Genomic DNA, 14,347 nt, shown 5'->3' with positions numbered 1-14,347 from the left:
ATTTCTATCTCAACATTACACACACACACACACACACACACACACACAGAGTTTTTGTTATATAAATATTTAGGTTAAGCCATAAAATAAAATGTACATGGTTTATGATTAGATGTATATTTAACCAGACCCATCATATCCAATCTTCCCTTTTACTAATACTTTTTTTACAGTACAGTAAAGGAAAAACCTCATGTAGTTTCACCATTTGGGGTTATATATTTTTTCCACTGCTAAGGCTTTCATTGAACCATTATGTACTGTGCATAACTTAGCAGAAAGAAAAACAAGAAAAAAGGAACGAGTCATTTGGCTTAAGAACTGTGGCTACACTGAGGTTTGAGAGTTATTTGTTAGATTTTGCTGAAGGCTATAAAATGAGCTAGGGAAAATGCAATGTCTGTTTGCAATTTGAGCATTATTTAAAATTGGTTTCCCCCCTTTTATAATTCTGTTGTTCATGCTGTGGTAGTCAGCTTGAACTTTTTCAGGTTCCTTAAAGGGGTTATCTCCATCCTGTTCCACAGGGAGAACAGATGGGTTGTCCTTTACAATTCAGTGTCCACCTGCACTTGATTAGACAGCAGCAGTTTTACATACCGCACCACCAGAATCCCATGATGACATAGCCTCAGACAACAGCGTGACTAGGATTTTTCCCCCCAAGCCCTTGTATCACAGAGGATCTGGCAGACAGTTACCTTCTGACACTGTTTATAGCATATATTGGTTGATCCAGTCCCTTACTGAATCTGCTGTGGGAATTAAAGCAAGCAGCTTCAAGTCAGAAAGGTAAGTGCTCTCGCATGCTTTAACACTAACAATCAAACAGCTGAAGGAAGCAGTAATGAGAACATGCCACAACTTTGCCAATTTGCAAACTGAATACAGTTGCTTTTGTGAAGTTGCCTTCACAGTTTGTTTTTAAATGCTCCACATGTTTTGTGGGTTATTGTTGTACTCCTTTGTAGAACATGTTGGCTTCTACGAGAAGGGACATTCAGTACAAATGACCAAGCCTTTGAGAGGGGGGTAAATCCTAGCAAACAAAAATTTCTATATATCCAACTACTGATTACTATGTTAACAAAATTAAATAAATTTAATTTTTAAATGGAGTTAAAATTTAAATCAATATGCTTAATTTGACTCCACTATAATTGGAATATTATGATGCATGAAAGAAGACTATACAAAATATTATATGCTGGAGAGTTTTGTGTGCAGCAGTTTACAGTTTAGTTTCCCTGTTTCATGGAAATGTTCTGGAGTCTTCATAATGAAACTTTTAAAACTAGCACACAAGTAATTTGCTTGCTTACTGCAAAGTAATAGGCTTCTTTTTTTTCATGGAAGAAGATACCAAATGTCAAAGTAATGCTTGCAACAGAAATTTTAAGGAGATTTTTAGAAGATTTTCAAATATATGTGTCAGAGAAGTGTTCATAAAGTACCAGTTTACTAATGACCCAATTCTTGATTCACACACATGTGAAATGGTAATACTTAGGACTACAAAGCACAATGATGAACTGTCAGTCAAATTTTAAAGAGAAATCTTGAAGGAGTCATCCACATACTATGCCATCCTAGATCTTTTAAATATATTGGTTAGGAGTTAAAATATAAAACCTTTTGTTTGAGTATTTGTCTAACTTCACTAAAATCAATGAAAATTTTCCAGTATCTCCAATGGAAGCTCAACCATCTCATCCATATGTCTTTCATTTCCCAAATTCTATCTTGTCAAAACTTCCAAGGTCCTAATTACCTCTAATTTGCAAGGATTCACTGAATAAATAAATTATATTTCATAAATACATACCAAGGCCCAACATTTTCTGTACATCCAACTATTAGTTCTCTCAAAGATCTACTAAGAAATGTTTTATTTTAAAAATAAATTGCTACAGCTAAATAATAAGGTGCATTTATATGTTATGGTCTCAAGGGCAATATTTTAAAATTTCTCTGGGATGGAGAGGATGAAGTGTTTCAGAATGATCACTGCCTAGGGCAAAAAAAGCTTTTGCTGCACAAGTAATTAGTACTTTATTTTTTAATTTTAATTTTCATGTGCAGCACACAAACGATCCAGCCATTCCATTAAGATGTTGCAGGCATATTTATCCAGGGCAAAAAAATCAAGTGGCAAAAGAATATGCACTTGTAACATGAGAACATGAAATTTGCTTATGGCTGTCCAAATCTAATGCAGCTGTGGCAGCTGCACTGCAAAGATTAGCTTCCATGGAGGCATTTATTCCTTTTCTTACATTTATATCCTGCCTTTCTTCCATCACAGAACCCAAGGGGCATACATGAGGTTCCCAGATGATCCCCCCTTCCAGACACTGACCAGACCCAGACTTGCTTAGTTACAGCAAGGTGATGATGGCCTCATTTGCCTTCAGACCATATTCTGGGCAGCATTTATTTATTGATTTCCTAAATTTCTGTGCTACTCATTCTGCTAAATTTCCCCAAATTTCTATCTCACTTCTATGTCAACCTATCCTGTATGCCTCTGCCAAGGCTACCCCTACCAAAACAAACTCTTGTTCATTGAGAACAGTATGGACTTACAGAAGCTCCTATGAGTACTAAGTTGACAAATGACCACATAAAAGTTTTCAGTTGATTCCACTCTGAGGTTGTGCAGATACGTTTTGGCCACATTTTCCCTGCACTAATGACTGGAATACTACTGACAGTCAGGCTGAAGTGTGTTCCCAAGTTTTGAGATGCAATTGTTACTTGTGGAATTTCAAAGGTAAACAGCTGAAATGCTCAAGTAGCCTATCCTCATCAAACCCAAATAAAGTATCCCACTTTGTGGAGGTATCCTAAAAAGGTGTATGTTATGAAACAATAGGAACGTTTACTACAATGAACTCTTGCTTTGGGAAAAGTCTGAAGTCAAATATATTTATAATAACCTAAAATGTAACAAATAAGGAACTACATGAAAGACACATGTTCCATCCAGTATGTGAACGTGCTTTAGTGCATGTGTTAACCAGCATATTCAAATGAAACATGTTAAACAAAAATACAATAAGACTTGCTATTTCCAATATGTATTATCCATCCATTTCCTAATGTTTTCTGATTTCCTAGTGAAATTATTACAAATATTATAAATATACATGCACACCCCCAATAAAGTCTGATCCAACAACATGAATGCATGCCAAAGTGTGTGTTCATAACATATTATTTATTAAATTTGTGTAACACCCTTCGTGCAAGGATTACAGGGAAGTCTGCAATCTAAAAGCACATAAATACCCACCATAAGGTAAAGGTAAAGGGACCCCTGACCATTAGGTCCAGTCGTGACCGACTCTGGGGTTGCGGCGCTCATCTCGCTTTATTGGCCGAGTACAGCTTCCAGGTCATGTGGCCAGCATGACTAAGCCGCTTCTGGAGAACCAGAGCAGCGCAGGGAAAGGCCGTTTACCTTCCCGCTGGAGCGGTACCTATTTATCTACTTGCACTTGGACATGCTTTCGAACTGCTAGGTTGGCAGGAGCAGGGACCGAGCAACGGGAGCTCACCCCGTCACAGGGATTCGAACCGCCGACCTTCTGATCAGCAAGTCCTAGGCTCTGTGGTTTAACCCACAATGCCACCCATGTCCCAATACCCACCATAGTAACAAACAAAAACAGCAACACTTGCCCCACAGAGTTTAAAAGACAATAGATTGTTTAATTAGCCAATTTGCCTGGCACCTAGATATATGTAACAAAGTCTCCCTGGAGAGAGCATTCCCTAAATGAGGGGCCACCACAGAAAAGGCCTGTTCTCATGTTGCCATCCTCCGGACCTCTTGTGGAGGAGACACGAAGAAGGGCCTCAGATGATGATCACAAGGTCCAGGTCAGTTCAGACAAGATAGTTTAACTAAATACTTCACAGTAGTACTAATAGCAGCAGTAATAGATCTAACAGGTATTGCAGTCCTAAGCTGTTTAAGGCTTTCTGATCAAAACCAGAACTTTAAATTGGGCCCATAAACTAATTGGCAGCCAGTGCAGTAGGGCCAGGATTGCCTTTATATGCTCTAACCTTCTTGCCCCGGTTAGCAACTTATCCGCTAATTTCTGCACCAGTTGAAGTTTCCATCTTCAGAGGCAGCCCCACATATAATGTGTTGCAGCAATCTAATCTAGATATTACCAGAGCATAGACAGAAGTTGGTCTATCCCTGTCCAGATAGAGGCATAGCTGGGCCCTAGCCAAAGCTGATGGAAGGTACTCTGTATCACTGAAGCCACCTGAGCCTCAAGGACCCAGAAGTACCTGCAAGCTGCATACCTGCTCCTTCAAAGGGAATGTTATTCCATCAAGAACAGGCAACCTCCTACCTAGACAATCTAGGAAACCACTTACTCACAGTGCCTCAGTCTTATCTGGATTGAGCTTCAGTTTATTGGCTCTCATCCAGTCCATTACTGAGGCAAGAAAATGGTCTAGCACATGATGGTTATGTGAAAGTGATATCTATGTAGGATGTTGGACATGTATTAAGAAGTTCTTGTAACAAATAATGTATGACATTGTATTCCACTTTGCACCATGGTCATCATACATGGGTGATCCCATTTTATCTTCACATGGGCAGGTATGTAACATTGGAAGAATGACAGGCTCAAAGTATCCCAACTGGCTCAATCCCTGACTGGAATATGAACACAGATATTCTGAGCTATATTAATCTCTCTAGCGATCATAATTATTAACAATGCACCAAATTTCACTATACTTTCATACAGTCAGTTCATTTTCCATACATCCCTTCATAGAAAAATGAACTTCTGTTTTTATTATTTTGATATGATTCCTTGTAATCACCAGTCAAGTAACTTTATGCATTTTATCTCCCTCAACAGGAACAACACACACTGCAAAGATGCGTCTGAATTCTCTTCCTTTCTTCCTTTTCTTGATTAGTGGCATCTTCTGTCAATATGATTATGATGGGTATTATGCTCCACAGCCTGATTATGGTTATGCTGTTTCAATGTTTGATCACTCAACAGCAGTCTGTGCACCAGAATGTACTTGCCCTATAAGCTATCCATCAGCCATGTATTGTGACAATCTTAAACTGAAGAGTCTCCCAATTATTCCTCCTGGAATTAAATACCTGTATCTCCGCCATAATATGATCGAAGGCATAGATGAGAAAGCTTTTGATAATGTAACAGACCTGGAGTGGCTAATCCTAGATCATAACCACCTGGAAAATTCAAAAATAAAAGGCAAAGTCTTCTCCAAGCTAAAGAGTTTGAAAAAACTTCATATTAATAACAACAATTTAACTGAAGCTGTTGGACCACTTCCCAATACTCTGGATGACGTGCAACTCACTCACAACAAGATTTCAAAAATCAATCCCAACACATTTGAAGGACTAGTGAATCTGACTGTCATTCACCTACAGCACAACCAACTGTCTGAAGATACACTTTCTGGAGTTTTTAAAGGCCTAAATGCACTTTTGTATCTTGACTTGAGCTTTAATAAGATTACTAAACTGCCTTTGGGACTGCCCCCTAATTTAATGATGCTATATTTTGACAATAATCAGATTTCCAACATTCCTGATCAGTATTTCCAGGGTTTTAAAGATCTTCAGTATTTACGTCTATCTCACAATAAGTTGACAGATTCTGGAATACCAGGCAATGCTTTCAATATATCTACCCTTGTTGAGCTGGATCTCTCCTATAATCAGCTGAAGAGCATTCCAACAGTAAATGAGCATCTCGAAAACTACTACCTCCAAGTCAATCAGATAAACAGTGAGTAATGTTTCCCTTTTTGAGAAAAGGTAAAGGTGATACAATGAAATGTTAGCTAAATAACAGATGTGTCCTTAAGTTTGACCTATGGAACTCCCTCCTGCCTGCACTGCTTAGTACTCCTTACAGGGAGTGATATTATTGCCAGGATGCATTCATACATTGGTTTCCTCACAGGGATAACTATAGGGTCAGGGCTGGCCCGTCCCATTCTGCCACCTGAGGAGAAATGGGAAAGTTCCACCATCTTTGCCAAACTTTCCCTTACCTGAGTTGCATGCTAGCGCCCACAAAGCTGCAGTGAGGATGGGTTCCAGTGAGATCTTGCAGAGCACGCAAGATCTCACAAGATCTCATGATATTTTGGCAAGAACTAGTGAGAACTTAGCAGAAGCCACTACCTCATAGTGGGCCAGCCCTGCTATATTTCCACAGAAGTGAAGAACCAACCTTCTTGCCTGAATATAGTTCTGCTAAAATACAGCACTTTGTGTATTTTATGATGTCAAAAATTATACAAGACATGCACATTGGGATGCCAACTTGTAACCAACAAAACCAGTATCCAAATAATTGAGAATAGTGTACTATAAATATATGAATAATAATATAAAGAATTAGAATTAAGATCTGTGGGATCTGACATTCCCTTCATAAAAAATCTATTCACTGGTGAACAAATAATCATCACAAACAGGAGTTTCATTTATTCTGTCTCACCTAGCAAAGTGCTGGAGGAGATGAATGAAACCTGCCTGAAGGTGGCACATTGGAAAACAACAGACCTGGTGACAAAAATGGTGTTTTTCTTTCAGAAAAGTAGTTCTGGCTCTCCTAAACAATACTGTATGGTGATAATACATGCACTAGATGAAGAAAGCAGGTGGTCTTTATAACCTGTATTCAATTCATAATGTGGCATGAACTTGTGCTTACCATCTCTTGTGGGAAGCATTGCTTTCAAAGCAAACCTGGTGTTTTGATTAGTAGCCCCCTTTGGCTTTCTTTTCTAATTGTGATATACTTCAACATATCTATCTATCATCTATCTATCTGTCTGTCTGTCTATCTATCTATCTATCTATCTATCTATCTATCTATGAAAACCATAAATCCATTCTACTGCAACATAAGTAGGCATAGTTCATTTAGAAAATTGTTTGCACAATCCCATCTCTAATTAGGGTTCATTTGAGCACCAGCTTGCTCTCCTATTAATTTCAATGGGGCTCCAAAGAAGCTGCCTGCAGAGGAATACCCACAGAATTTACCTCCTGCTATTTGTTGGGAGGGGAGGAAAGAGAACAACCCGCCCTTCTGGCTGTATGTTTACCGGTAATTAGGGCTTAAAACACACACACACCCCAAAACCCACCCCAAATTAAACATAAGGCCCCCCTCCAAACTACTTTGGACCAGATCCAGGGCTAGGCAGGTGGTCCCCATTTTAGCCCAGTGTGGGTCTCCTTGATTCAGAACCCATGGATTGAGGTCATGAGGTGGCTAGGAGGCTGTACCCAGTCCCAATAAGTACTAGTTACTTTGGTCTAGAGTAGACAGTGCATAAGACATGGGAAAATCAATTAATGATATTGAGTGATATCCAACATTAGTCATACTCAAACTAAGCCCACTGATTTCAATTGGTCTGTTTTATGACTAATGTTGGCTATCACCCATTTATGATCTGAATTTGCACAAAAAACCCCCAAAACCCATCTAATGAATAGGATGCTAAGTGATGACTCCAGAAATAGGCCTAAAAAGAAAACGCTAGGTGAAAATTATTTGAAAAGAAGTCCATTAATATACAAGAAACGTGTCATTGTAATGCTGCTATTGCTGCTACTAGTAATAAATAAAAAGCTATAGCTACCTAAAGGGAGCATTGTGGTATTCAACAGATGCATGAGAACTCATGCAATACTTGCCAGTGGACTCAAATAACACAGAATGGGCCACTAACACTTTCCATCCTTATTCCAGTGAAAGTATTCTTAATGGCATGATCAAACAAGCATGGGGTGAAGAGGTGTCAAATTTTGTTTTGAAAAAATCAACACAAGGAACATGTCTACTATAGATGAGCTTCACTGAAATTTCTTTGATGGAGCAATAAGTCACAATAAAAGGGAAGCAATCTGGCAAAAGCAAAAAAGAAGACTTGGAAAGAGGCAAGGCAGTAAAGAACAAGCAGCCACTATTGGTCCTCTTCTTTTGTGGCTATTAGTTTTCAGAATAAGTTGGGAAAGGGTGACTAGAAGACTCTGAAAAACAATGTGCGCCCATGGGTACCCAAGGTAATGTATAAACACTAAACTTATACAACCTCTTGGTTATTGGGTGAATACAAGTTAAGCAGTAGTCTTCTGCTTGTCTAGACTACAGCACCAAACCAGGAACCAGTTTCAGCCAGTGTTCAGTTCTTAGTAACTGTTAACTCTGCTAAATTTGCACATGGCCACTATGAACGCTGGCCTGACAGCTTAAATCTAGCAGCTTGACCATGATTATTAGTACAGTGCTTGATATATATAAAATGTATTAGATGATAGATATCTGACACACTTTTAAAGAGCTCCTGATAAAGCAGATACTGTAATCTCAAAAACACAATAGACTAAAAACAGCATCAAAGAGCCAAAATGATCAATCAATAAAGTAAGTTAAGCAGCAGCAGAATCAAAAACTTGTTTAAAGAACAATGTCTTCTGCTGCTCCAGGACATAGAGAGAAAAGATGCCCTAGCTCCACATAACCAGTGTTTTGGAGCACCTTGTAAGAACCTTTACACCAGAATACAACTGAAAGAAGATATTGGCCTACTGATGAAAACCCATCCCCAGATAGTCTCTCCCAGTGGTTTCATGAAGATTCTGAAATGCAAAGGGGATGAAACTGAACCCTGTGGAACCTCAGTCAATGGGTTGAACACAAGTCCTCAAAGCACTACCCTCCGAGACCTACAGACAAGAGAGGACTTGTGTCACTGCAAAATGGTCTCCCATCTGTTCCATCCGGTGCTATATCAGCTGCACTGGCTCCCGGTGGAGTACAGGATCAGGTTTAAGGTGCTGGTTTTAACCTTTAAAGCCCTATACGGCCTAGGACCCTCATACCTACGGGACCGCCTCTCCTGGTATGCCCCACAAAGAAACCTACGGTCTGCAAATAAAACATCCTGAAGGTCCCAGGCCTCAGAGAGGTTAGGCTGGCCTCAACTAGAGCCAGGGCCTTCTCGGCTGCGGCTCCAATCTGGTGGAACGCTCTGTCAGAAGAGACTAGGGCCCTGCGGGACTTGACATCTTTCCGCAGGGCCTGCAAGACAGAGTTGTTCCACCAGGCTTTTGGTCAGGGCGCAGCCTGACTCCCTCCTCTGGCAACCTGCACAGAGTTTTGCTTAATGGTTGCCATTAACTTGATTTTAATTAATTTTTATAATGAAATATTTTTAGAATGTTGGTTTATTTGATTGTTTGATTATTTGATTGTTGTTAGCCGCCCTGAGCCCGGCTTCGGCTGGGGAGGGCGGGATATAAATAAAATTTATTATTATTATTATTATTCCATCCCAGCAAGCCAACCCATGGTTGATTATATAGAAAGTTCTTTTCATATTCATGCATCCATACATCAACAGGTCGTCATTTTGAAATCTCCAGGTGTTTCCAGTGAGATCAAGCAAAGGTATCACATCAATCTGCATCTTGCAGTCAAATAAGAATAATAATAAAAAATCTTCCTACTCAAACATTTCCCCACATTTTACGGGCAGACTGATGTTCTCATTGCAGGACAGTAATATATGATTGGATTAGCCTTACTTTGAATGCTTTCAGTTGCTTCATGCCATTCTTCTTTAAAATGTCTGTAATTTGTATTTTGGTATATTTTATCTGATTTTGGTATGCTTCATCAGATTAATCAGCCCTTAATCGGTTTTGTAGTGGCAAAACAACTGTAAAGTAAAAACCTCAGCTTTACCTCTACTTCTCCCCTCCAAATCACAGTGTGCTTCTGCTGCAGCCACCTGGGTTAACAGACCTGCATTTGTCATCAAACCAGTAGCACTTGATGGGACTTTGCACATGGGGTTGCATTGTTCTCCTGGTTTCCCAATGATTTGCATCACTGCTGGTTGCTAGGGCAGTGGAGGGTGGGGGCAAGGCAGCTGGGAGCTCAGCATGGTGCAGGCCCAGTGATGCATGGCAGGGGGAAGTCAAGAGCTCAACCAACACATTCCCCACCTGTGCAGCCCCACCAACCACTACTGCATCAAGTCTAGTTTGGCCTCAGTGCCAATGGAAATTTAACTAGTGCCAAAGAATGCAAAGATAAAACCAAATTTATGAGTGGAAGTATTAGTTACAGTTACTATTACCAGCCAGTTAAAACTCTGATGAGACCTTCAGTCTCAATTGAGCAAATCTCCCCCTAAAGGAGCACTTCTTTAATCTACCCCATACAAGATTGAGGGGAACCTTCCAGACCACAATGGACCACAAATGAGGTCTCGACTTTAAAATTACAAAATCTACTCTATAAATTTACCCGTCTCTTTATCTCAAATCTAGTGCAAATCTTTCATTTACAATTGTTATAAGGAGACCAATTTTAGAATCCTAAAATTGTAATAATTTAAAAAAAAACTTGTTCTGATTGCCAAAATTTGTTAATCACCGGTTTGTTTCCACAATCTTTTGCAATAATTATCTTCATTTAATAACTTGCTACCCCTTCCAATTTATCTACAAAATGAAATACACTAACACTCAGTTTGAAATATTTGTTAGCAAACTTCACTAATTCCAAGAATTTCAGGAGATACTGAGTTGCTGATAGTAATTATAATTTAATGCAGCAGGGGGAGGAATTGCATAATTCTCATGTGTTGTAGAGAAAATATCTTAAAATAATACAATATCAGATGTTAATTCATTTATTTTTATAATTAGCTATGAATCTAAGAACACAGACATGGATCCCTTTGTCTATGACTCATGAGATGATCACATGCCACAATCATGATGTTATTGCAAAGAAGACAAATCCAATAGCCAATATATGTTTCAATATACAAAATATTGGTACATTCCAGGGAATACCACTTGGGGAATACAGTAGTACCTTGGTTTAGGAACTTAATCTGTTCCGAAAGTCCGTTCTTAATCCAAAGCATTCTTAAACCATGGCGTGCTTTCCCATAGCAGTGGGGGACTCAATTTACAAATGGAACACACTCAACAGGAAGTAGAACATGTTCTGCTTCCAAGGCAAAGTTCACAAACCAAAATACCTACTTCCAAGTTTGCAGCATTCTTAATCCAAGTTGTTCATAAACTAAGCTGTTCTTAAACCAAGGGACCACTGTATATGATTCTGTTACTAATAATGTGCCTTTGATATTACAGAATTTCCAGTGAGCAGCTTTTGCAAAGTTGTTGGAGCACTAGCCTACTCAAGGGTCAGACATCTGCGTTTGGATGCAAATAATCTCACAAGATCTGATCTTCCTCAAGAAATGTACAGCTGTCTCCGAATGGCTGCTGATATCACCGTGGAGTGATTTGTGCATTACTTCATTCAGTGGCCATCTCCATTTTCATAATTTACCACACTTTAAAGCTAGAATGCCGTATTGCAGAATGTCAATTGTGTTTGTTAACAAGCAGCATGGCCACCTTTAAAAAGAATGCTTCTGTTCTAGAAAATCTGTGAGGTCAAAGTTTTGTAAAGCTAGGAAGTCCCCATAGATTGTGGACAAAATTGTTTTCATGTTTCTTTTCTAGACAAGTACAGCCTGAGTTTCAAAAGGATATTTTTAAAAAGCACTGTACATGCATGAGAAACACACACCACTCCTTGTGTGCAGTCCTACTCAGGTGTGCAGTCCTAACTCAGGTTTGCAGAAGTCAGGCATATTCTGATCTAGATAGAGTATTTAGTACTTTAGGGCTGGACCAATATATGTACATTATTTTCCTATATTCAAATCAAAGGTTCTCATCCACTTTTATTCCTTTGATTTGTTTTCTTGTTGTGATTATATTACACAGGAAAGCAATAAATCATTATAGCTATATAAATTGATAACACATACAAAAACATATTTTAAAACCCCCGTTAACTATGATTTATGCAAAGAATTGAAAAAAAGCAACATTTTCCAGGTTTTTATTTTGTTAACGCATTTTATATTTAATCAGTAAAAAATGTTTCGGTGTGGTTTGTTTAAATCTTTAAAATGGAATTGTTACTTTACAGTCAAACATGTACACCATTATTGTTATTCAGTTATTTGCATGCTACATTTAACATGATTGTAGAAATAAAACATAGCAAATAAAAATACTGAGTGCAAATTATTGTCAATGTATGTTTACATTTTTAGAAAACAGTAAGTGCAGATGAAAACAAACGAAAAAATACACTATTTTATATTTTGCTGAATTATTGTAAGACTACAACTCCATCAAATAAATTGTTTTATGTATTTCATAGTTTTAAAAGTTTTTTTATAAAAACAAAACAAAACAAACTTATCTACCATGTGCCTTGTAGCTAATTCCAATGAGCTGAGTTATGGATAAGAGGATACTCTCATAATAACCTTCATAGAACTCCCAGGAAATCAGTGGGACATAAGCATATGCAAATATGTGCAGGGTTGCAGCTAATACTTTCAAATGTAGTTACACAAGTTCTGCATGGAGGATTTAGACTAGCCACACTGTATGTCAGAAACCTATTTTATTGCAGCACTAGAAGCAGGAAATTCTGAATCAACTCCAATGACAAATTCATTTTATTATACAAGTTTTACTGGACTGGAGACCAGAAACAATGGCAGAAACGATAAGAAGGTCCCAGATGCAGAGACTGCCCTAGCATCCCAATAGCTTCCTTGACTGAAGTGGTGGAAGTGGTCTCAAGTGTGATGTTAGATAACCTAAGGTTTTATCTTACAGCAACAACCTTCGCCTGTGCAGGTGGACTATTAAGATGTTCTACCCCTGGAAACTTATGGAATCTGATGGATTCTTGAATGTTCTGAGAGTTCCCAGTAGCTAGAATCTTTCTTGTAACTTGAACCCATTGGTTTGAGTCCTGGACTCAAGTATTTGAAGATGTCTATTATATCTCCTCTCAGTCTCCTCATATCCAGGCTAAACATACCCAACTCCCTCAAGCATTTCTCATAAGGCTTGGTTTCCAGACCCATGATCATCTTGGTCACCCTCATTTTGTTAGTATGGGCCCAGTTCTCCACTGTTAAGATCATACTGAATCCTGATTATAACAATTCTTCTGTGACATTAACTACCCCTCCCAGTTTGGTATCATCTGCAAAATTGATGAGTATCCCCTCAATTCCTTCATCCAAGTCAATTATAAAGATGTTGAAAAACAACAGGCCCAGATACTTTGAAACCTCTAATGTCACATGAGGCTTACCTGTTACTTGGGTCTTCCCTCCCCCCTTTTTGGAAAATGGGGACATTTGCCCTCCTCCAGTCTGCAGGGAAATTACCTGTTCTCCAAGAATTCTCAAAGATTACATCCACAAGCTCCTTTGGTACCCTTGGGTGCAGCTCATCAGGCCCTGGAAATCTGAATTCATGTAAAGTAGCTAGGTGTTCCCTTACCACCTCTTCTCCTATATTGGGCTGCATCTCCCTCCTTCCTCATGCTCGCCCATAAAATGTTAGCATAAGAATACAGTAGGTCAAGCAGTAAAATATAATACAAACTCATCTTTCTTAATAGTAGGAATCCCATTGAGTGTAATGTTGCAGGAGTATACTCATATCCCAGTGCTCTGGGGAACAGCAATATGTTGCATTGGGGAAGAAAGAGGTGCCACAGTTTCTAAAGGTGAAGACACCTGGAGGACCATCAATAACACCTCAATGTACAGACAGATTTGTCCAGTGAAAGATGGTCCTTCAAGTACTCAGGGAGCATAGTATCCAAAGGAGACATAGAGCTGAGACCAAATATATAAATGTGTGGTACTGAATGCAGCTTTCCTGCCCTTGATGCTTCTAACATCAGAGCAGGGTTAGGGAACCTGTGGCCCTTCACATGTTGTTGGACTCCAACTCCCATGCAACTCCAACACCCCAGCAAACATGGCCAGTGGTCACGGGTGGTGCTAGCTGAAGTCTAGTAACCAATGGAGGGGCACAGTTTTCTTACCCCTGGTTATCCAGTGCTCACTGAAATTTCTGTGTGCCAAACAGAGACATCAATTTCACAAAATTATATATTAAGCATTCTTTCGATGTGATTCCTGCATTGTATGGGTTTGGGTTTTGGTTCCTTCCAACTTTACGATTCTATGATTCAGACAACCATATATTCTACTATTAGTCTAGATTGCCAATTGACATAGGTATTTCTGCTAAATGAATAGAAATTACAGAGACACTTGCAGACATTTGGTTATCTACTTTATAATTTAATCAGGATCAACTTTTTACATTGTGAACAATGCAACCAGGTCCTTGTGCAAATTATGAAACAGATTTATG

General features: G+C 38.9%; 1 protein-coding gene across 1 annotated transcript; it reads left to right on the top strand.

The window, feature by feature from the left end:
- The first annotated feature begins 540 nt into the window (after positions 1–540).
- On the top strand, positions 541–12,306 carry LUM (lumican). Its single transcript, XM_053406849.1, has 3 exons — positions 541–792; positions 4,899–5,813; positions 11,225–12,306. The coding sequence occupies exons 2-3, from the start codon at positions 4,919–4,921 to the stop codon at positions 11,377–11,379; spliced, it is 1,050 nt and encodes a 349-aa protein (XP_053262824.1). The 5' UTR covers positions 541–792; positions 4,899–4,918; the 3' UTR covers positions 11,380–12,306.
- The last annotated feature ends 2,041 nt before the right edge of the window (positions 12,307–14,347 follow it).

The sequence above is a fragment of the Podarcis raffonei genome, chromosome 10 (assembly GCF_027172205.1).
Source record: "Podarcis raffonei isolate rPodRaf1 chromosome 10, rPodRaf1.pri, whole genome shotgun sequence".
Classification (NCBI taxonomy): domain Eukaryota; kingdom Metazoa; phylum Chordata; class Lepidosauria; order Squamata; family Lacertidae; genus Podarcis; species Podarcis raffonei.
This window is presented reverse-complemented; position numbering and strand designations above follow the sequence as displayed.